Source organism: Equus caballus, chromosome 28, assembly GCF_041296265.1.
Source record: "Equus caballus isolate H_3958 breed thoroughbred chromosome 28, TB-T2T, whole genome shotgun sequence".
Classification (NCBI taxonomy): domain Eukaryota; kingdom Metazoa; phylum Chordata; class Mammalia; order Perissodactyla; family Equidae; genus Equus; species Equus caballus.
In genome coordinates this window covers 34,862,501-34,884,054 of record NC_091711.1, presented here as the reverse complement: position 1 = coordinate 34,884,054, position 21,554 = coordinate 34,862,501, and the positions used below count along the sequence as shown (strand labels likewise).

At 41.7% G+C, this 21,554-nt stretch overlaps 1 protein-coding gene across 10 annotated transcripts in view; it reads right to left on the bottom strand.

Annotated features, from left to right (window-relative positions):
* Positions 1–2,300: 2,300 nt before the first annotated feature.
* TCP11L2 (t-complex 11 like 2) overlaps positions 2,301–21,554 on the bottom strand; it is a 41,567-nt gene continuing 22,313 nt past the window's right edge. For 7 of the 10 annotated variants that reach the window (XM_070254297.1, XM_023631489.2, XM_023631493.2 and 4 more), the window contains 4 exons: positions 12,435–12,622; positions 12,054–12,235; positions 9,097–9,269; positions 2,301–4,719 (listed from right to left, as the gene is read on the bottom strand). In XM_070254297.1, the coding sequence (XP_070110398.1) occupies positions 4,475–4,719; positions 9,097–9,269; positions 12,054–12,235; positions 12,435–12,622 (788 nt within the window). In that variant the 3' untranslated portion in view covers positions 2,301–4,474. Of the gene's footprint in view, positions 4,720–9,096; positions 9,270–12,053; positions 12,236–12,434; positions 12,623–15,552; positions 15,833–16,386; positions 19,051–21,554 lie in introns of those variants that run through there. The other 3 variants (XM_070254300.1, XM_070254301.1, XM_070254302.1) reach the window with 3 other exon arrangements.

Here is a 21,554-nt window from a genome sequence, read left to right as displayed (position 1 = left end):
AGGTCTGTGAGCCAGGCACGAAGTAGATAGGCAGGTAGGTTAGGAAATGGAGGTTCAGGTGGATTAGAAGACTGGCTTGTGTTCATGTAGCTATTAAGTAGTGGTAGTGAATTCAAACTCAGGTCTTGTGACTCTCAGCCCCATGCTACTTTTACTGAACAATGAGTGGAACATTTTGGAACTTATCCCCGGAGGTAGAACAGGCTGAATTTTAGTTTCGAGAAGGGTTCCACTGAGGAATAAAAACACGTTCCACAAAAGGGGGTGCTGCCGGTGCCCATGGCATGCTTTGTCAATCAGCCAGAGAATTCTTTACTACTTATCCTAGATCTGGCTTCAGAATCCTCCCAGCAGTGTTCTGTGGAGCTACTACTAAAAGATGAGAGTAGACACATGATTTTAAACCTATTTTCATGAAAAGGGGGTTCATAGGGTTGATCCAAGGAAGCTGGAGGGATCTGAGGTAAAGACTGCCAATGATTACCAATACTCATGTAAGCCTCTTTCTCCTGGGCACATTTTGCTGCCTCCCTTGCAGTTAAATGAGGCCACATAAAGGAGTTCTGGCCAATGGACCGTAAGTGGAAGTGGGCAATCCTTTTCTTTCCCTATCTTCTGAGTGAATGGGGAAGACTCTGAAGATACAGGGGAGAACTGACTCACAGAGGGATGGAAGTTGGGTCTCTCAGGGACTGAATGGAATAGCTCCTCCCCCCGAACCAACCTACCCCCTGCTTTGAACTATAATTTGAGAAATAAGACTATACTGAGGCCACTGAGGCTTGGGAGCTGTTTGTTCAGCAGTCCATCTACACACACCAATAAAGGTTGACTTCTTGTGACTGTGCCCTTCCTTGAATGGTCTTTTGGTGTCATGAGGCAATGCTGGATTGAGTGGTTTCCTCACACATTTCTCACAAATTTTAAAGACCTCATGAATGTACATAATAGTACATTTTTCTTTTTCTGCTCCTCAGAATACACTTCCTATTTCAGAGAAATCCCTGGTTGGGCGACCTTGGTGGGACCATGGGAGTCTAAGTGTCAGCTACTCATTCATTCCATCCACTGCAAATTAGAGCTTGGGCACTTGATCTAGATTCTTCCAAATGAATGTTTGTACCAGGGACTGTAAATCTTCAGCAAATGGACAAAGGGGCAAGGACAGTTGAGGAAACGATCTCTGAAGCCACAGCACTGAATCCAGCTTGGCAGGAGTCCTGAGCTTGCAATGCCTTGGTTCCCACCCATTTTCCAAGCCTGATGCCTCAGATTATGTAGATTCTATGAGGTACTTAATACCTATCCAAAAAACTCCTTTTCTGCTACAATTAGCCAGAGTCTATTTCTACTGCTTGTACCCTGTGTTCATATTTGAGTGTGTGTATGCATACGCACACAACAGAGGAATCTTCCAGCACCAATGGCAAGTGTTTTTGCCAGGGCAATCTTTCCAGAACATAACGTGTCCGTAACGTTCTTCTGTTTCAGAAGATTTGATTCTTTATCTCCTTCAGGACAAAACCCACACATTTTACATGACATCCCAGAATCTTTGTACCTTTCTTGTTTCACCTCTCATCACTTTCACTCATCGACCGCATGCTGGTGCCTGGGCTCACCCTCTCTCCCCACTCTGTCCTCCCCAAGCACGTGGGCTGTGGTGCCTTTCCCTTTCTCGGTAGGCTCCTGCCTATCCTTCCTGTTGTAGCTCAGGAATGAGCTCCACGAAATGGATTTTGATGATTTTCCTCCAGCACCACGTGTACTTGTTTTATGCCGTTATTACATTTTATTGCACTTGTTCACAAGTTTGTCCTTCTCACTAGATTATAAACTTCTTGACAACAGCCTCTGTCTAGTCATCTACATGTCACAGCACCTAGGATACTTCCAGGCACATGGTAGATGCTCACTAGAGGTTTGTTGACTGACCGAATGCATGAACATGACCTGATGTCTGTAAGGCTTTGACAACCACCAGAAGAACCATTCCAGAACAACCACAATAGACTGTTCAATATTCCATCCCTGAGCTATCCATAGGTGGATTAGAGACAAAGACTACATCACGTTCACCATCCAAAGACAAATTATCATCCAACACTGTACATGTGTGCCCCATCCCCCCTTCCGCCCTCCCCCCTTCCCCTCTGGTAACCACTAATCTAATCTCTGTGAATATGATATAATCTACACAGAAATCAAAATCTAATGATGTACACCTGAAATTTTTATAATGTTATAAACCAATGTTATCTCAAAAAAAATTTTTTTTAAAGAAGACAAAGAGACACTGGTTGTCTTGAAATAATTTTTAATGTTTTAAAATTTAGTGCACACAATACATGTTTTAGCAGAAGAATGAAAATGTGTGTATGGTGTTTAATAAAATTGACATCACAAAACAAGACCATGTTAAGAAAACCTCAAAAGTAGAAGTAAACATTTAAGTAAAAACCAAATATACAACATGCTAAAGGATACGATTTTAAAATCCTAATAAATGTAGTTGCCTAAATCCAGACTTGAGACATTGAGATTTATTTTGCAGCTTAAAAAAAAAAGGAAACAGAATGCCCTTCATTTTAATGCATTTAAAAAAATGTTTGCACATTGTTTTCCTGCTGGCAACTGCAGTATAATCAAGTATATAAGAATACCAGCTGGATCCCAATCGAACAATAAAAAAGTACACCACCTGGTTTTCCTGGTAAATATAGAGTTCACCTCAGAAAGACAAAAAAAAAAAACCCACACTGTGTATTACTTTTATGTGTCAGACCCCCCCCACCCCCGCCGCCCATGCCCCAAAGTGAACACAGTTGAAAACTGCTTCAACTTAAGAGAAAACGAAAACAAAAATCTTTAGCACCTTATGGTTTCTAAGCGTAGGAAGAACATACGCAGAATGGAAATATAGAAAGGGAAAAAAAAATGGGTAAGACCAATGATGTGCTCTTCAGTAAAACTCCACTTAAACACAGCTGCTTAAACGGCTAGAATGGCTGATTTATTTATTGGTCATTGTGAGAACAAAACTGACTTTCAAAATTTCCTCAAATTTTGGCAGAACCCTCCAAAATGTAAAGATTGGGGATAATTTATTCACACAATCATTTCCTAGAACTTTCTCAAATAATTACGTAGCACCATAATGGTGGAGGTCGTGGTGAGGAAAAGGAGGTGAGGAAGAAAGGAAGACCCCTTTTGACTTCCGGCCCACTCTTCCCCACCAAACTACTAAGGTTCAATGAGTCCTTAGAAAATGAAACAACCAAAAATGTGTTTTATGCAAATCAAGCTCTTTCTAGACTGGGTCCACCCAAGTGTAGTGCTTCCCTTAACACTGCAAAAGAAGTCTGTCAGGTCAGGACAGACTCCTCTAGAATCCCCATGATGACTAGGGCCAGCCTGGCAAAGCAAAGTTCCAGTGAATGCTCAAGAACGTCAAATGATGATACTTAGAAGAGCTTCTTGGTCATAGTGGGGTAAGAATTTAGTCAGCACAGAAGGCATTTGCTAGCAAGCTATGTGGTTATATGGTTAAAAAGTCCAAATTCTGACTACTTCTTTTTCAGATGTGAGCTTCACTAAGAATGGGGATCTCGCTTTATTAACTTCGCTTCTTCTTACAAGTAAACCAATTCAAACCACTCCTGCCTTATGTAAAAATATTAAAATCTTATATAAACCTTACCAATGGCCTGAGAAATGCAGGACATTCACTAAGAGATTTGTGCAAAAACTGTTTCTCTCAGAGAACAGGGTAAGTTACAAGGAGAAACCAACCTTTAAAATAAAATTTTAGAAAGGATTTGTTTCTATTTTCACTAGACGAATAAGGGAGATTTTATCTAAAATTTTTATGTGGCTTTAAAATGTATGTAATAAATTTAAATTCTAAACAAATACTGACAATTGGCATTATAAAATGTGATTTGGTACGTTTGTGGAAGCTGAAGACTTACTATGTAAGTTTCTATTACAACACTAAGAAAATTTAATTGTACATTTCAAATACAGTTATGCTCACGTCACATCACTTACCCAGAAAATCAATCCCCTTGGTTATTCTCACAACTTGCAATCCTTTGAGAAGTTGTACCAAAATGAAAAATCATTAAATTTGATAGTGACAAGTGAGGAAATACAAATCCTTAAGGGTTGAGTGAATAAGTCAGATATAAATGCTTACAAAGACATTTAAAAGTATTATATAGGTAATATAATTAATTACAAATTGCTTTCTGTTCATTAAAAAGTCTCTTTTGAACTTGGAAATGATGCATGAAAAGGGTCTATATGCTGTGCGTGTCTTCTGCAATGCTAATATTACTGGATTACACAGATTCAGGCTAACACTGCACCATGGAAAGGACTGAGGATGTCCTGCATCTGTAATGCCATCGATGGAAACAGACTGGGTACCGAAGTGCTCAATTTCCATCTCTTATCCAATGTCAGTTGCTCTTTATTTAGTAGAAGACGAAGTGTCCGCTTTCCCCATGGCTTCCTCACTGAAGAGCAGCTTTCGAAGTATATTTGCGTAAAATGGTCCATACACTTGTTTGTTGAGATTCACAATGTTTGCATATTGAGAGCCTAGCACTTCTAGCTCCTGCTGAATGACAGCAAGGCCTCCTGGCATGGGAGGCATGCATTTTTGAGGGCTCGTAAGACAGAGCAGACTTTTCATGTACAGTTGGATTCGCTTATCTGGGGAAAAATAAGATATCTTTATCAGTCCCATTATTAAAGCACATATTTTTTTTTAAATGAGAATACTAATTACAGTAGGTGGATTGCAATAATATTCCCAATTCTTTACCCTCCCTGTATCCATGCCCTTTACAAGGCAGCTTTGCAGCTCTTCCTATCAAGAGCTGGAGTCTGTTTCCCCAAGTCTTGAATTGGAGTTGGCCTTATAACATCCTTTGGCCAATACAAAATTTGGCAGAAGTGTCGGTGTGCTAGTTCCATGCTGAGGTTTCAAGAGGCATGGTTTGCATCTGCTCTCCCTAGCTACCACTACCATGTGAGCAAGCGTGGGCTTGATGAGAGGCCATATCAAGCGAAGCTCAGCTGTTCTATCTGAGGCCATCCTAGACCAACCAAATCCCAAACACTTGAGAAAGTCCAGCCAAGATCAGCAGAGCTAACCACCTAAGCCACAGCTGACCACAAATGCTTGAGTGAGCCCAGCAAAACCAAAAGAACTACCCAGTTGCCCCATGGACTTGTGAGCAATACTAAATGCTTGGGGTTTTTTTTTTCTTTTTTTTGTGAGGAAGACTGGCCCTGAGATAACATCTGTGCCAATCTTCTTCCTCCACTTTATGTGGGATGCTGCTGCAGTGTGGCTTCATGAGCAGTGCTAGGTCTGTGGCCAGGATCCAAACCTGTGAACCCTGGGCTGCTGAATCAGAGCCCGTGAACTTAACCACTATGCCATTGGGCCGGCCCCTGCTTGTTTTTTTTTAAGCTATGAAGTTTGAGGTGACTTGTTATGCAGTAATAGCTAACTGATAAAAAAATGTACAGCACTTTCGGGGGATGGCAGAGAATCTTTTACAAAAACTCAATACTTAATGCCCATAATTTTAGTTAGGTACACTACAGCTGAGGTTGTAAACTGGCACTGCCAGTTTGGCCCACATAGTGTTTTTTAAAAAATAGAAACCATTTAAAATCAGAAAATTTCATGTAAAAATCCAAATTTCTGGTTCCTCTTGAAAAATCTGCTTAGAGACCTAGAAACTTAGGAGCCCAAATTACCACATGGCAAGAGTGACCACATCCAGGTTTTCCCAGGACAGTCGAAGTTTACACCTGTTATCCTGGCATAATTAATAAGAGCACTCTCAAAAGTGTCCTGGTTTGGAAAACAAATTATATGGTCACCCCACAGGTGGCCGACAGCCTGGAGGCACTGAAGAAGAGCCGCCCCAATGGGCACTCCTTCTCCACCTTTCGCCTCGCTGCTTCAATGCATCTGCATTTCAGACTACTTCACAGAAGCATGCAAAGGCATACACAAACTAGGCTGCCATAGCACTGGACAAACCAGACCTGCTACAGCCCATGCTGCTCTGAGGACTTTCTTTGGCTTTGGAAACAGAAACCTCACAAACAGGAAAGTTTGCCAAGGAGAGCACACTCCATCGAATATGGACAACTAAGACATCAACGAAACTTACCTCCAAACACTCTTCCCAAAAGTCACATGTTCCAGGCAGATCTATCCTAGAACTCAAAGTTCCCAAAGTCCCATGTCCCCATCTTAGCCAGACTGTCTCCTCTTACTAGAATGCCCTTCCACCTCTCCTCATCTCTGCCCAAACTCGAAAGCATTCTTCAATAGAATGAAAAGGTCTCAAAAGATCAACACCAAACTGAGAGCAATGGGAGTCAGGCCGGAACGGGGCTGGAGGAGGCAGTCAAAGATGACTGGGGCCTTGTCTGTAACTTATCAGCAAGAAGAAATTATTCATGTAGGTATCACTTGTGTAACTGAAAACTACTTTTAAAAAAATGTACATGGCTATAAGCACGCAAATAATCCTCACAGTGGGTAATCTATAAATAATTTTTACCTGGTTTTGGTATGCATTTGGTATTGGTTTGAAAGAAAACTTTTCTATATCTTCCATAGCTAAGGTTGGTCTAGTCCTTCTTTTGTCCCAGGGATCCCTCTAACTGCTTAATTTATTCTAACTCCTCTGCAGGCAGAAAAGTAAGAGTCCACTGTGTACTAAAGTTCCCCTTAGACGGGCTGCGTGACTCAGGAGCCCAGGTCTATTTTCATTGCAGATACAATCCAAACACTTTCCTGCAAGATTATTTAAAGAATGAAACTCTTTCAAAATTGTTATTATGCTTACAAGTGGTTCTGTCTCCTCTGTAGACGAGTCAGTTTTTAGGCCAAGACTAAAGTGACAGAAGCGCTTGTCCAGTTAGGAGCAGCCGCACTGAGTCCCTGCCAAAGGCGTGCCCTTGGCTTCCAGAGCCAAAGGAGACACCCTCAAGTGAGTCAACCGAGTTGCTAGGCAACAATACTCTGAATGAGGTTAAAAAATCCCTTCAATTTACAAAAGAACAGGAACGTTGGACTGGGGATGGCTGGGTGGAAAAAAGTTGCTTCACCGGATTTTGAGAAGCCACCTCTGGGTGTGGCATCTCCTGGCTCCTAGCTTCCCTCTCCCTTCTGACATTGCAAGTACTTCCCTTATCTAGAGCAAGGGCACAGAGATGCTCTGGCCACCCTGCCAACAAGCAGCAGGGTTCCAGCTCTGACCGCAATGCCAACCAGAGCAGTAAAGAATACGAGCTCTGGAGTCAGAAAGGCTCGAGGAGAATCCTGACTCTGCAGCCGGCTGGTTATGTGCCTTCAGGTGAGAGCTCCTTAACCACTCCAAGTCTCCAAGGCATTCCCCCCTCCCACAGATATTTATTGAGTGTCATCAATGGGCCCAGCATGGTACGGGGATATAACACCCTGTCCTCATGAGGCCTGCACTCTCGTTGGGGGCTAGCAGGATGTGGCAGAGACTGCAGTCTGCCCTCTTCCTCCAAGGAACACAACCTCCCAGCTATCAGCTGTTCAGCTGGAGATTAGAGGCTGTGAGGACAGACGCATGTCGGCAGTGAAGGTCACACAGGGAGGGCTCAGCCACGGGCGGCTGTGGTTATGCTGTGCTTGCTCCTGTTATCAGCTGTCACTTCTCAGCAGCCTGCAGTGCTGCACACCAGCATGGCTCTTTTCTGGGGGAGGGGTGGCAGCTTTGAGCTATTAAGTGGCCTGTGTGGCCTAGATGTCCAGCATTCCATGCACCCAGGGATAAGGATGAGAGAAACTATTTTGAGAGGAAATAAATAACAGCAAGTATCTGTATTCTTGGCGAAGTCAATGTATTTTGAAAACTTGCAGATTAGCCGTGGAATGTTAGGATATGCTAATTCCACACTCTTTTCCGCCTTCTAGTTTTACTCCCCGCCCTCTGTAGTACACACTTGCTTTGTGCCCCACATCACCCTCTCCCCCTTCTTACGGCCACAGCACCCTGATTTTGTTTGGGGGGATTCTCTCTTCTCTACTCTCAGACCAGGTGTTACAGGTGAAGCTGACTCACTGTGCCTCCAGGAACTGAACAACATCTTGGGCCTGAGTTCCTTCCCCTCTGGCCACCATGCCTGACTCAAGAATGGGACATGACCTACAGTCAGGCCAACTGGAGCCAATGAGACTCAATTCTGGGGTCATTTGAGCCGACAGGGAAGCCGACTCCTTGTTTTGCACCTAACTTAAACATGGGAAGATGTAGGTCAGAGCTGAAGCCACCTTGCTATGACAGGAAGAGACTGTTTGTGCAGCCAGCTCAGAGGAAGCTAGTGCTGAGGGAGGGAGGTGGGGAAACTAGGGCTGGCAACAGTGTGAGCTCTGACGAAGCTGTACCTGCAGTCAGCCCTCTGGTCTTTTCAGTTATATGAGAAAATACATTTCCTTTTTGCTTGAGCTAGTTTAGAAGTTTAGATTCTGTCACAGGTAACAGAAAAAGTCCTAACTGATACATTCTCCATTTCCCAACTCACCAATAAAAGTTGACACCAAGATGTTCACTTTTTTAGCAATCAGGTACCAAAAAAGCCCACCCACTTGCCTCCCAGTTCCACAGCCTTCTTACTTTTTGTCTCTTGAAGCCTGACCAAGAAAGGGGCCTCAGCTCGCTTTGGCTAGCTCACAGCATAACCAACATCTACTTTCTGTGAACACACTGCCAGCTGGTTTGGATCACTGTATTGATCTAGGATTTTAACATTACCAGCAGCATTATGTTATTTTCTTTGTAAAAATCTATTGGTTTGATAGGAAGATGGAAGGCCCTGAAGCATCCCCTGCCCACTACACAGAGAAGAAGCAATGAGTCCTAAATCTTTGAAAATATTAATACTTTCTTCATATTTTCAATATTTGTTCTCCAAAAGAAGCAGGTAACCTGTTTAAAACTAAAATTTGATGGACATTTATTGGTCAAGACCAGCAAGTTAAAGCAAATCGGAATTGAAGCAGAAACCAATAAAAACATGAGGACTCACCAATCAAAGACCAGACAGGATTGTCCTCCTCTTCGATGCTTGAAAATTGACCTACAAGATTAGCTTGAACCTCAGCATTTAAAGTGGGTAAACCTCTCTCCATCAGGGTCTTGTTAACTTCAACACAAGTCTGAACACCAATAGAATTCAGGACTTCCTTCAAGTTAAAGGTCCTAGAAAACAAAAGACAAAATCCCATCAGAGATAGTTTTTGTTTGTCAGTTTTTCTTTTTAATATACCAACTTGTTTCAAATATCTACCAACTTTCTCCTATAAATACAATAATTACTTCTATTAGAATGTACTTAGAAAACAGTAACTCCTTCCAACCACTAACCCTTATATGTAGTATATTTTTAAATACTTAAAACTACTCAACCACTCAATTCTGTAGGTAGTGTTTAAATAGGACAGCACAGACAGAAAAATATGGTCCCTGAAAATAAGTCTGCAACCCCATTTTCATGCAGGGCTATCAGAAAAGGAAACAAAATACCTATTTACTTCTTAAAATAAACCCTTTAGTCTGAGTGGATTCATTCATGGATTTTTTTTTTTTTTTTTTTTTTAGCTTGGAAAACGAGGTAGAATCAATTCCTTTATCCATGCCTGAGCAGGAAATCTATAACACCAATGAAAAACAAGAAATGAAGATATTCAAAGGTCAATACCATAAAGATAAGAAGTTCATTCTCATTGCTACTTTCAAGTAACTGATCAATAATCCAAATATATAGAGTCCAGAAAATTGTAGAAAGTAATTAGCAGTGGGTTATTTAATAGGTAAGGAAAAAAGGGTAATTAGAAAGTGCATTTGTTGGGTCCTCACTATTGGGGAATGATCATTGAAAACTGCATCTCACTATCCAGAAAGGGTCCTTAAGATAGCTCTGCTCAAAATGGGAATTAAAGAATGAGAGAAAGGCCCAACAACAGGAGGCAGCATAATATAGTGGTTAGAGCATAAGCTGTGGTGTCAGGCAGACCTGGGTTCAAGTCCTGACTCCACCACTAAACTTGCTATGTGACTATATCAGCTCTTGGCAGACTGTCAGGCATGTAGTAAATGCTTAATGAGAAGAAGAGAAAAACTGTTTATCATTATTATCATCATTAACAACAATAACAAGTCCTTGGTGTTTCTGCCTTGTCTGGAATTTGTTATAAATCACATTGGACCTGCCTTTGGGGTTCTACAACTGAAAGATAGAATATTTATGACAAAATTTTTACCTCCTGACTTTTACCTACCACAAGGTACTGCCTTAGCTTTCTCTTGATTTTAATCAGTGAGTTCTCAGGCTAAAGAAAAAAACAAATTTTAGCATAAACTATGGCCTCCTATTCACAATAAAGGCGGCAAAATTCTTGCTACTTTTCAAGATGCTTCATCAAACCAAATGTAAATGACACCTGGGTCTCCTGATCACTTGGAACCATCTGCTTTTTTATATTCTGAATGTTATTATCCCATCCACAATGAGGATAATTGAGAATTAACTATATTCATTTCCCAACACAGGTTGGGGGGGGGGCAGTTTAAACAAAACAATAATACAACCAGATAGGCAGAGCAACTGTGAAGAGGATGATATAACAACTAAATAGTTACTAACAGCTAACACTTATCAAGCATTTACCATGTCCTGGACACCTATACTAAGTGTTTCATATGAATCATCCTGAGTTCTCGCAACTCCAAGATGGGTACAATTATTACTCCTTTTTTGCAAAAGAGGCAACGAGGCTCAGGGTGATTCAGGAACTTGTTCAAGGTATAACCAACCACAGCCGAGCTGGGATTCAAACCCCTGCCTGTCTGTCCTCTTAGTAACCACTTTGCTATATGCTGTATAAAAATACTTAAGCAGCATTGGGGGATCACTAATGACTTTATTTATTAATAAAGGGTTTCTGGAAAGTAATGGTTACCTCGTGTGGGGAAACACTAAGGTAAGACCAAAAGCAAAACCAGAGGTTTCTTTTGGTTACAGGTCTTGGGCTGAGTGTGAAGCAGCCACGCCTGGTAGGTTCACACCAGAGTCAGCAGCACTCGAGGCCGTCAGGCCAGGGCCCAGGCCTTGGATTCCCTTTCTTGCTTTGCAGCCCAAGGCAAATCCTATTCTCTCTCTGAGCTTCAGTTCAAAATGAGCACTCTGCATTCTGTGACCACTCGGGCTCCTTTTGGCTCTTACTATTCTAGGATTTTCTCAGGGAATTCATGTGCTGTCTGAGTAACGGGTGGGAGTATAGAAGGATGGGAGCATCTCCCCTCAGTGAGAGGAATAAGGAGTCCAAGTCCCTGAAAACACCTGAAAGGGGGACCAGCAGCAGGAGTTAACTCATATAAGACCACAGGAAAATCTGGCCATTGACTAAGATTAGGAATCTTCTGTCTTGGACAGGATTCCCAACAGGATGCTCTAAATGGGATTCTAGTATTTAATGAAGGTATGATACTGGGAATGAATTTTTTAAAAAATAGATCCTTTCCTGGACTTGTTTAACATCTTTAATGGACAGCGATGTCACCTCTTCTAAAGACTTCACAGCAGGCTGGGTCAGTGAAGTTGGTGAACATTTCACTACAGAAAAATGGTGGAATCAGACCAACTTAATCTGAAAAGCCTCTTTGACAGGGTATTTTAAACACTGAGCTTAGTGGATTTCTAGGTTTTGTTTGTTTTTTCCACAGCCCTGTCAAAGAAGTTTTTGCACACACCCATCCTAAGTGGAAATACTACACTCACCCTGGCACTGGTCATGGAAAAGACCTCTCCCTTCCTATGAAAGGACATGTAAGCCTTCAGAGATATTAAAAGAAATTCTAGAAAAAGAAGGTGTAAGATAAGCTTCTCTAAAGCACAGTCCTGAATATCACATCCAGATGCCCAAGGTTATTCACATTCTCTGAAACACATACAAGGGTAGGCAGATAAAAACACTTGGAACTTACTCTTTGCTCATGCCTTCAAGGAGAACAGCTGAAATCCTTTTTAACCTGTCTGCAAGCTCAGGTAGGCCTTCTGTAATAGCACCTACCATGTTGTTGGTAATTAGTGACAGGCAGGCAATAACTTTCAATTGATTCAGCTTTTCTGTCAGTTCCTGAAGACGTGCTCCATCTGTCATGAGTGTCTAGCATATTTATTTAAAACATAAAAATAGAAAAGGAAGCTCAATACCATGAAAATGTAAAACAAGCAGTGTTGCATCCAAATGCCCATTTTTATCTGATTTCAGTAAAGTCATTAAACCACGTGCAACACAGACCAGCTGATTCACAGTTAGAACTTTAAAATATCGGGAAACTTGAGGGAAGAAAAAAATCACTCACCTCTGGTAATTCTTTCTTCTGATAATCCCACTGTAACAGTTTCAAATAACTGTTATTTAGCACCAATGTAGGGCTCAGGCTTGGCTTGGAGCCATTTTCAGCCCCAGGAGACAAAGCAGTCTCAGAAAGAGAAAGTAATTCTTCATTTACAGATTCTTTTATCCATTCTGTAGTTTGATCAAGAGCACCTACAAGTGAAAAGGCCACATATTTGTCCCATAGTTGATGGATCCCTTCATTTGTGCATTTGACATAGATGCTATGTCAGGTGCTGGGGAGGAATGAAAAGACAGCCACCCTACTCAAGGAGGTTATAATCCAGATAGGGAGACAGGTCTGTAAACTAACAATGACAGCAGGATACCCTGAATACCAGATGGCACAGTGGGAGTGGCGGGAGCAGAGGTTGTCCAGCACAGGGTCTAAGAGGAAAAGATCCGTAAGTGACACATGAAGACAAAAGGCAGACAGAGGAAAGGGCTGTCACTCGAGGCCAGGAGAATAGCCCATACAAAGACCTGGAAAAGTGAGAGAATGTGGCACATTCTGGATGCTACAAACAAATCTGTATTGCTGGTCCATTAAAGAACAAGGGGAAAAAGAGTGGTAGCAGATGGCCCTGGATGGGTACACCGGCCAGCTCACACACAACCTTGAGTTTTGTGCAGAGAAGGTGTTTAGACTAAAGGCATTGATTATTAGACACTTTTGGGTCCTGGACCCCTCTGAGTGTCTGATTCAAATTATGCCTCTCTCAAAATGCACGTGCATGCTGGTGTGTGCACTTTATTGCACTTCAGACCCAGTTCTAAGCTTTCCCACCAGGAACAAATTGGTTTTCATACTGCATTTCTTATAAAATTATGTATTTGGTAGAATTTATAAGGTGACAATTGCTAAAAAAAAAAAAAGTGCAGACTGAATACAGGCGCAGATTTGTTAAAATGACCCAGAGAGCAAAATAAAGAAGAGCCACGTTGAAATTCTTCCTCCTACCCACTGGAAGAGGGGTAATTTATGAGTAGCTCTGTTTGCCACACTAAAAACACACTACCCCCAGAATTTCACAACTTTGTTTCTTTGTTTCTCCTCAGATGGCAAATGTTTTTCTTGGTTTTTCTAGTTCTGTTTATAAAGACGTAAAAGACTGGCGGTCTTTTATTTAAAAGATATCCAACAGAGAGAGAAAGTGTGTGTGGAAATCATCACGGATATAATTACAATGTGGCGGTAATAAGCATTTATACTGGGAGCTTAATCATTTACAGCTGACACAGTTAAGAGCCTACTTGGTTATCTCAAACAAAAGCAAGAGCGTAGCACAGTGGTTCTCCATCCTGGCTGATTTTAGAACCACCTGGGGAGCTTTAAAAAGAGAAAAATGATCTTGGGCACAACTCCTGGAGATTCTGATTTAATCAGTCTGAGATGGTGCCCAGCCATCTGTATTTAAACACCCCAGGTGATCCTAGTACGTAGAGAATTGAGTATGACTGGTAAAGCAGAGCACAAATGGAGAGTGAAAGATCGACTTTTCTCTGTGGGATCTGCTGAGATTTCACTCCCACAAGCTCGTACCCTGACTGCTCTAGGTGGTTCCAAAAGCAAGGTCAACATCATGAGGCACTTGTACCCTTGGTTTCTCATGTGGACAGTAATAAGAGCCTTTCCATTCACTCATTTATTCAATGATAACTGAGCACCTATCCCACACTAGGTACTGTACCAAGTGCTGGGGATTCTTAGATGAGTAAACACAGTCCTAGCGCTCAAGAAGCTTCTAGTCTACTAGGAGAAATCCAAGTACAGGCAATGGCTTTACAGGCGCATTTACCTAAGAATTTCCCACGAGCAGTGAAGGCCCAAGAGCGCCCTACCCGACTTCACGGACTTCATGCTCAATCCACGCTCCTGATCTCCTGCCAGGGAGGTGTGGCCTAACCCCCCTGGAGCTACCTCTGGTTCTCTAAGTCCAAACCCTGCCAGTCCTTAGTGGCCAGATCCCTCTTCGTGTGGGAAGCCTTTCTTGACTGTAGGGACCCATCCTTATTTCTCCCTACTTGGAGCACCCACCTTTGAATTTTCAATCTGGACGTTATTTCTCTTAAACAGCTGAACTGAAAAACAGCTCTACATTTTAAAAATTGTCATTAAATAGTGCTTTCCTCTCATTTTCAGCTCACTAGTGAGCTCACCGAGAATCCAATCTACGACCTGCATTTGTTCTTTCTTTCCCTTGACTTAGCTCACCGCACACCTTGACAGGTAGTGGAATGTCTGCCATCGTCTTGGCAGACCCATCGGCTTGGGAAACTAATCAGATGTCCCTCCAGTGATATCAGTCACTTAGTAGGTGCTCAAAAAGCCTCTGTTCTCTATTTCTGGCATGAGAGACCTGGTAGGTTTCCAGTTTAAGTCACCACCTCCAGAGGTAACCATGGGCTTAAGGATTGGCTCAAATAGTCTCCTTCAGACTGACAAATTCATTTGGTCCTACCTGCTTGCAGCTATCTGTCCTTTCCCACTGTCATCTAGAAAAATGTTTACTAATGTACATGCTGCATGCAAATCAAACTAAAAGACATGGTGTTTTTTGTCAACTCTTTCAGAAAGCAGAGGAGGGAACACTTCCTAATTCATTTTGTGAGGCCAGTTTTGCCCTGATACTAAACTCAGGCAAAGGCATTACACGAAAAGAAAATTATAGAGCAATGACATATTTCATGAATACAGATGCAAGGGGTGAGCTAAACACCTCAGGACTGCAAAGGTGGGTTCAACATGAGAAAAAAAATCACTGTAAGTCACCACATTAACACAATAAAAGAGGGAAAAAAAACATGATTACTTCAGTAGATGCAGAAAAAGCACATGAGCAAATTTAACATGTGACCTATTTAGATCAAAACTCTCAGCAAACTAGAAATAGAGGAAAACTTCAAGCCAAAAAGCGACATCTATGAGATGCTGCAGTTAACATCATACTTAATAGCCAATGAAGATTCTTCCCCTAGAAAGGCAAGGATGCCCTCTCTCATGACTTCTATTCAACATTTGATTGGAAGGCCTAGTCAGTGCAATAAGGCAAGAAAAATAAATAAATAAAAGGCACATCAATTAAAAAAAAGTAAAACTGTCTTTATTTACAGGCAGCATGATTGTGTGTGTATGTATACGCACATACACACGCACACACGAAAGAAGAAGAAAACATTCAAAAAATCTTCAGGATCTTGGGATATGCAAAGTAAAACTGTCTTTATTTACAGGCAGCATGATTGTGTGTGTATGTATACGCACATACACACGCACACACGAAAGAAGAAGAAAACATTCAAAAAATCTTCAGGATCTTGGGATATGCAAAGATTTTGTAGATACTTCACAACATGCACAAACTATGAAAGAAAAATTTGATAATTTAGACTTCATCAAAATTTAAAACGTCTCCTCTGCAAAGGATAGTGTTAAGAAAATGAAAATAGCAAGCCACAGATGGGGAGAAATTTCCACAACTCATAAATCTGACAAAGGACTTGTTTCCAGAATATATAAAGAGCTCTTCAATTCAATAAGAAAACCTGACTTAAAAATGGGCAAAAGATTTGAATAGACACTTCAAATAAGAAGATAAATAAATGGCTGTTTAGTATATGAAAAGATGCTCAACATCATTAATTATCACAGAAATGCATATAAAACCACAATCAGATACTACTTTTACACCCTTCCTAAATAAAGGATAAAATTAAAAAGACTGATAATACCTAGTGTTGGTGAAAATGTAAACCAACTGGAACTGTCATACACTGATGGTGAGTGTAAAATGGCCCAACTACTTTGGAAAATAATTGGCAATTTCTTTAAAGTTAACCATGTATTTACTATATGACCCAGTCATTCCACTCCTAGGTGTCTACCCAAGAGAAATGAAAACACGTGCACACACAAAGACTGGTACATAAAGGTTCATAGCAGCTTTATTCACAGTAGCCTAAAAACCAGAAACAACGCAAATGTCCACCAACAGGCAAATGCATGAACAAAGTATGGTATAATCATCAGAGGGTACTTCTTGGTAACGCAAACTACTGATACAACATCATGGATGACTCCCAAAAGCCTTATGTTGAGTGAAAGAAGCTAGACAGAAAAGTGAACGCAGAGTATGATTCTATTTAATACGAAGTTCTAAAAGAGGCAAAACTAAGCTATGGTGATAAAAATTATATCAGTGTTTACCTCACTGCGGGGAGGTTGATTGCAAGGGGCACGAGGATTCTTTTTGGGGTGACAGAAATGCTTTATATCTTGCTTGTGGTGGTGGTTACATGGGCATATTCTTTTGCCAAAACTCACAGAATTAAACACTTAAAGTGGGCACATTTTATTGCTTGTATAGCATACTTCAACAAAGTTTAAAAAAATAGATACGGGTTGTAAGTTGACCAACTAGGTCACTGAATCTAAGGCAAAAACCTAGTAAACTCAGGTTGAAGTTGCAGAAAGCTTTATCAACACTAAACCCACATGTAAATACTTACGTTACATAAAAGCCATTGATTGTGTCTTTAGCACTACAAAGAGTTCAGTCAGGAGACTGTCCTGTAAAATCTGCCAGTTTAGTATGAAAGACTTCAGTGTTTCAACTTTCTGAGATGAATGCATCAGGGCACCCCCCATACGGATTTATCAAGGAATACAATTCCCATCTCTGCTGAATTCTAATATGGTGCTTAAGTATGAAACCTGGTACCTAAGCACAAAATCTGAGTGACCCCTAAGGAGGCAACGACTCTATATCCTGGTTTTGGGGGATGGCCAGGCTAGCTCTTGGCCTGTACAATTCTGAGCAGGCACCATTCACATCAACTAGGAGAATGGTACAGAATACATGAATGAGACCCCCTGATGTGGTGCAAGGCTTTAGATGTCCCCCTTTTTCAATATTCTGGAAAATATTCAGACCAAGTACCCCAACTTCCAGTTAGGAGAATGTAGTTCCCTTATCCATGACACCTGCTCTTCTATGCCTAGCAACACCTCCCCTCCCCTTCTTTTGGCACAGATTTTCTTTGAGAAATCATTTTCTCTCCTTTCCACACTTTTGTGAATATCAATTAAGAGACCCCTGACCAGGCAACCTCTCCAAGCAGAGCTTGGCTTAGCTGAGTCATATGCCCATCAGACTCTTTCCTGGGACTATGAACGGTGACTACAGCATTAGAAGATGGCCCATTTTGAAGTGCACATTAACCATCCTGACGACAGAGCTAAGAACTTCCCTTGCTTCTTCCTGCCCAGATTCCGGATGCTCTCCTGGTTTCTGGCTTTGCTCAGGCTCAGGTGTTTTAGCTTTTCTGTGAACTGCCCCCATCCTTCCATTCACTTCCATTTTTGCTAAATCAGCCAGAGTTGGTTTCTGATGCTTGCAATATAACCCAGCTGATATAATATAAAAGTGAAAAATCCAAATAAAGTAGCCAAAGCAGCAGCTTGATTTAATCTTGGCTTGGCTCTGGGAGACCTGGCTTCCACTTCTGGCCCCACTACCTATGAGCTGTATGGCTCTGTCTTTGGGAAGGTCATTGCTGAGCATCAGTTTGCTCATCTTTAAAATGTTCCATAAATATCTCCTGAATGCCTTGTGCACCAGGCAAAGAAAATCATACTGCAGTCTGATGTATTTTTGAAAAATATTTATGTCCCAAAGGATTTCTGAAAGAATCACATGAAATGAAGTTCATGAGAACATTTTATCAAATATAAGATATTATCTAAATAAACAAAACCGTTTCCTTCTGAGTATCTTAAAATTTCCTTGCGGTCTGGCCCGCCCCCCAAGGGTAATCTGTTACTCCTTCTACAGGCAGTTTAGTTGTTGGCTCTAATATGGTTACCTTGTTGACGCTTAGTACACCCATCATTGCCTAAGGCTTATTTGGGTGTATTTTAAATAAGGCAATTATATAAAATCTCTCTGTTGGCAAAAGAAAATCTTTTTTGGAGTCAATTCAGAAATCCAGAGTACTTCTCTGTATTAGTTTTCCAATAATTATTTTATAAAAATCATGTACACACAAAAATCCAACACTTTTGTCCCTCTGTGTGATACTGTGAGGCTCTTATTTTGATATTAGGCACAGTGGCCGACTTTTGGCAGAGTGACTTGAGGGTATAATTAACTGCTGACATACACTCTGCTTCCTGGACTCTTGATATCTCTGGGCACATGTTTAGAGCTGGGCAATAATGACCTATAGGCACAGCTGGATTTATTCTATTCTTAAATCTCTGATTATATCCAAGTCAATGTGAAAGGTGCAAATGAATTACAGGTCACTAAGCCTGGATTTTAAGGAGAGAAACAAATCATTTGAGATGAACAAAATTATAATTTAACTGTAAATTGAGGAGTTTGCTCTAGATTACAAGTTATCTTGATTTAAGACAAGGAGACATCTGCACATGTGTGTATATACACACACACAGGCACACAGATGAACCAACCAGCACGTCTCAGGAAAACGCTAAGAACACAGTTACTGCAGTGCAGCTTTCCAATTCAGGCTCTTTGTAGGCTTCTATTTCCCTTAATCCCTCTCTCCCTTTGGAGCTGAAACAATATAGGCCCGAAGTCAGCATTTTTGTTGTAGAAAGATCCTTAAAATTCATCTAATCAGATCTGCCACCCAATGCTAGAGTTCCCTCTGCAAATCCCCCAAAGACAGCTGCTATCTCACTTGAAGAGAGGCAGTGCTGCAGAGAGGCTGAACACACATGCTTTGGGGCAGACACATCTGCATTATCCAGGCTTTACCACTTACTAGCAGTCACCTAGGGTAAGTACCTTAACCAACATTTCTTCATTTATAAACAGTAGGTGATAACAGTACCAGCCTCATAGGGCTAATGTGAGGCTTGAATGGGCTAATAAATGTAAAGTATTTGGCACATAGTAAGGACTTGGCACATAAGTGCTCAAACAAAATGTTAGCTAGCACTGCCTACTATTAGTAAGAGAGAGGCTCATTCCAAAGTTAAATCAGTTGCAGCTGTTAGGAAGGTCAAAACTGGCTGGCTGCTACTTTAGTCTTATGGATCCTAGTCTGCCCTATAGAGCTTAACCAAGTCCCTGAATCGTATCAACAGGGAGGGCAGTGCTCATGGCCCACTGAATCTCCTTGTTACCAAGCAGAATGTGCCCGGCTTCGTCAACTGTTCCTCACGTGACCCTCCACGGCCCATACCCTCGTCCTTGGACATGCTCCAGCCTGCCAGAGTCCCTTTAAAAGTGGCACCTGTTTGGCTCTGTCTACATAAGGCTATCATATTGACTATTTTCACAGAAAAGCTTAGTCCATGACGGGTAGGGTGAGGTGGATGGATCACCTAACACCGCCTTAGACTGTGGTTAATAAAAGCCCAGAGGCTGGTGTCAAGCACTTGCCAATGGGGGAACCAGTTAGCCAGCCTCTTGCCAGCTGTGCAACATCTGGCATTTCAGTTTCCTCACCTGTGAAATGTCTAACAGTACCTACCTCAGTGAGGAATTGTGAGGATTCAATGAGGTACTCCTTCCTCGACTCCCACTCTTTCTTGATGCCTCCCTTCCAGGCCAGTATTGACGCCCACTAGTCCACTGATACTGCTCCCATCAAGGTTATCAAGGATCCCTATGCAGTCACATCCCATGGTTAAGTCTTGGCCTTCATCTTTCTTATGACACTTATGACAGCTGAACACATCTTCCTTCTCCAGTTTCTTCACTTGTCTTACAGGACATCACCCTCTCCTGGCTTTCTTCACCTCTCTGGTTGCTCTTTCAGTCTCCATTCCTAGATCCTTCTCCTCTCCTCAAGCTCTGGAAGCTCCTGAGTCTCAGTCAGGCCCACTCAGTACTCACACTCTCTCTCTAGGGAATCTCATCCAGTGTAAGACTGCAGGTAAGAGCATGCACCATGGAGCCAGACTGCCTGGGTGAGTCTCAGCTCTATCACTTACAAGTTGTGTTATGGAGGCAAGTGATTTAACCTCTCTGTGCCTCAGTTTCCTCATCCATAACATGGGGAATAATTTCCTAAAGTTGTTGTTAAGATTAAATCAGTTAATACAGGTAAAGTGCTTAGAATGTGGCAAACATTTTATACATGTTAGCTACTACTCAGTTCCATGGCTTCATCTACTACAAATACACTGATGAGTCCCAAATGTACATCCCCAGTTCCCACTATTTCCCTGAGCTTGAGTCTCTTATATCTAACTGACTACCTGACATCGCCATGTTGATATCAAACAAGATCTCGAAGTTCACATATCTAAACTGAACTCTTGATTGCATACCATCTCCCAACTTTCTTTCACCTCATCTTCCGTATCACTAAAAGGCATCACTATTCACCCCATTCCTCAGGCAAAAACCTTAGTTATCCTCAACTCCTCCCTTTTCCTTCATTCAGCAATTCTCATTATTTTACTTCCAAAATATATCCAGAACCTGACCTCTTACCACTTCTACCACTACCACCTGGACCAAAACCACCATCATTTCTTGCCCAAGCAACTGGAGTACCACCTAATTGGTACTCCTGCTTCCCTCTTTGCTCCCATAGAAGCCAGAGTATTCTTTAAAAATGAAAACGAGATTTTCTCCCCTGCTCAAAACTCTCCAATGACTTCTATCACACTTGGAATGAAATCTAAATTCCCCTCATTTCCTAACAAGGCTCCATATGGCCTGCCTTTGTCTACTTCTCGGCCTCATCTCCGGCCACTCTATCCTTGCCTACCCTACTCCAGCCACACTGGCTGCCCTGTGTTTGTCCAACTTCACAAGCAAGTTTCTGCTTCAGGGCTTTCATACTTGCAGCTCCCTCTGGCTGGAATGTTCTTCCCTCACGTCTTCACATGCCCCTTCCTCATTCCTTTGCAAACTCAGCTCAAATGTTACCTCTTAGAGAGGCCTTCCCAGTCTACCCCATCTGGAAAAACAACCCCCGCCCCACTCCTGCTCCATTACTCTGTCCCTTTATCCTATTTTTCTTCATAGCACTTAACACATCTGACAATACATGTTTATTTATTTGTCATGCCTACTAGAATGTCAGGTCTTTGGGGTCA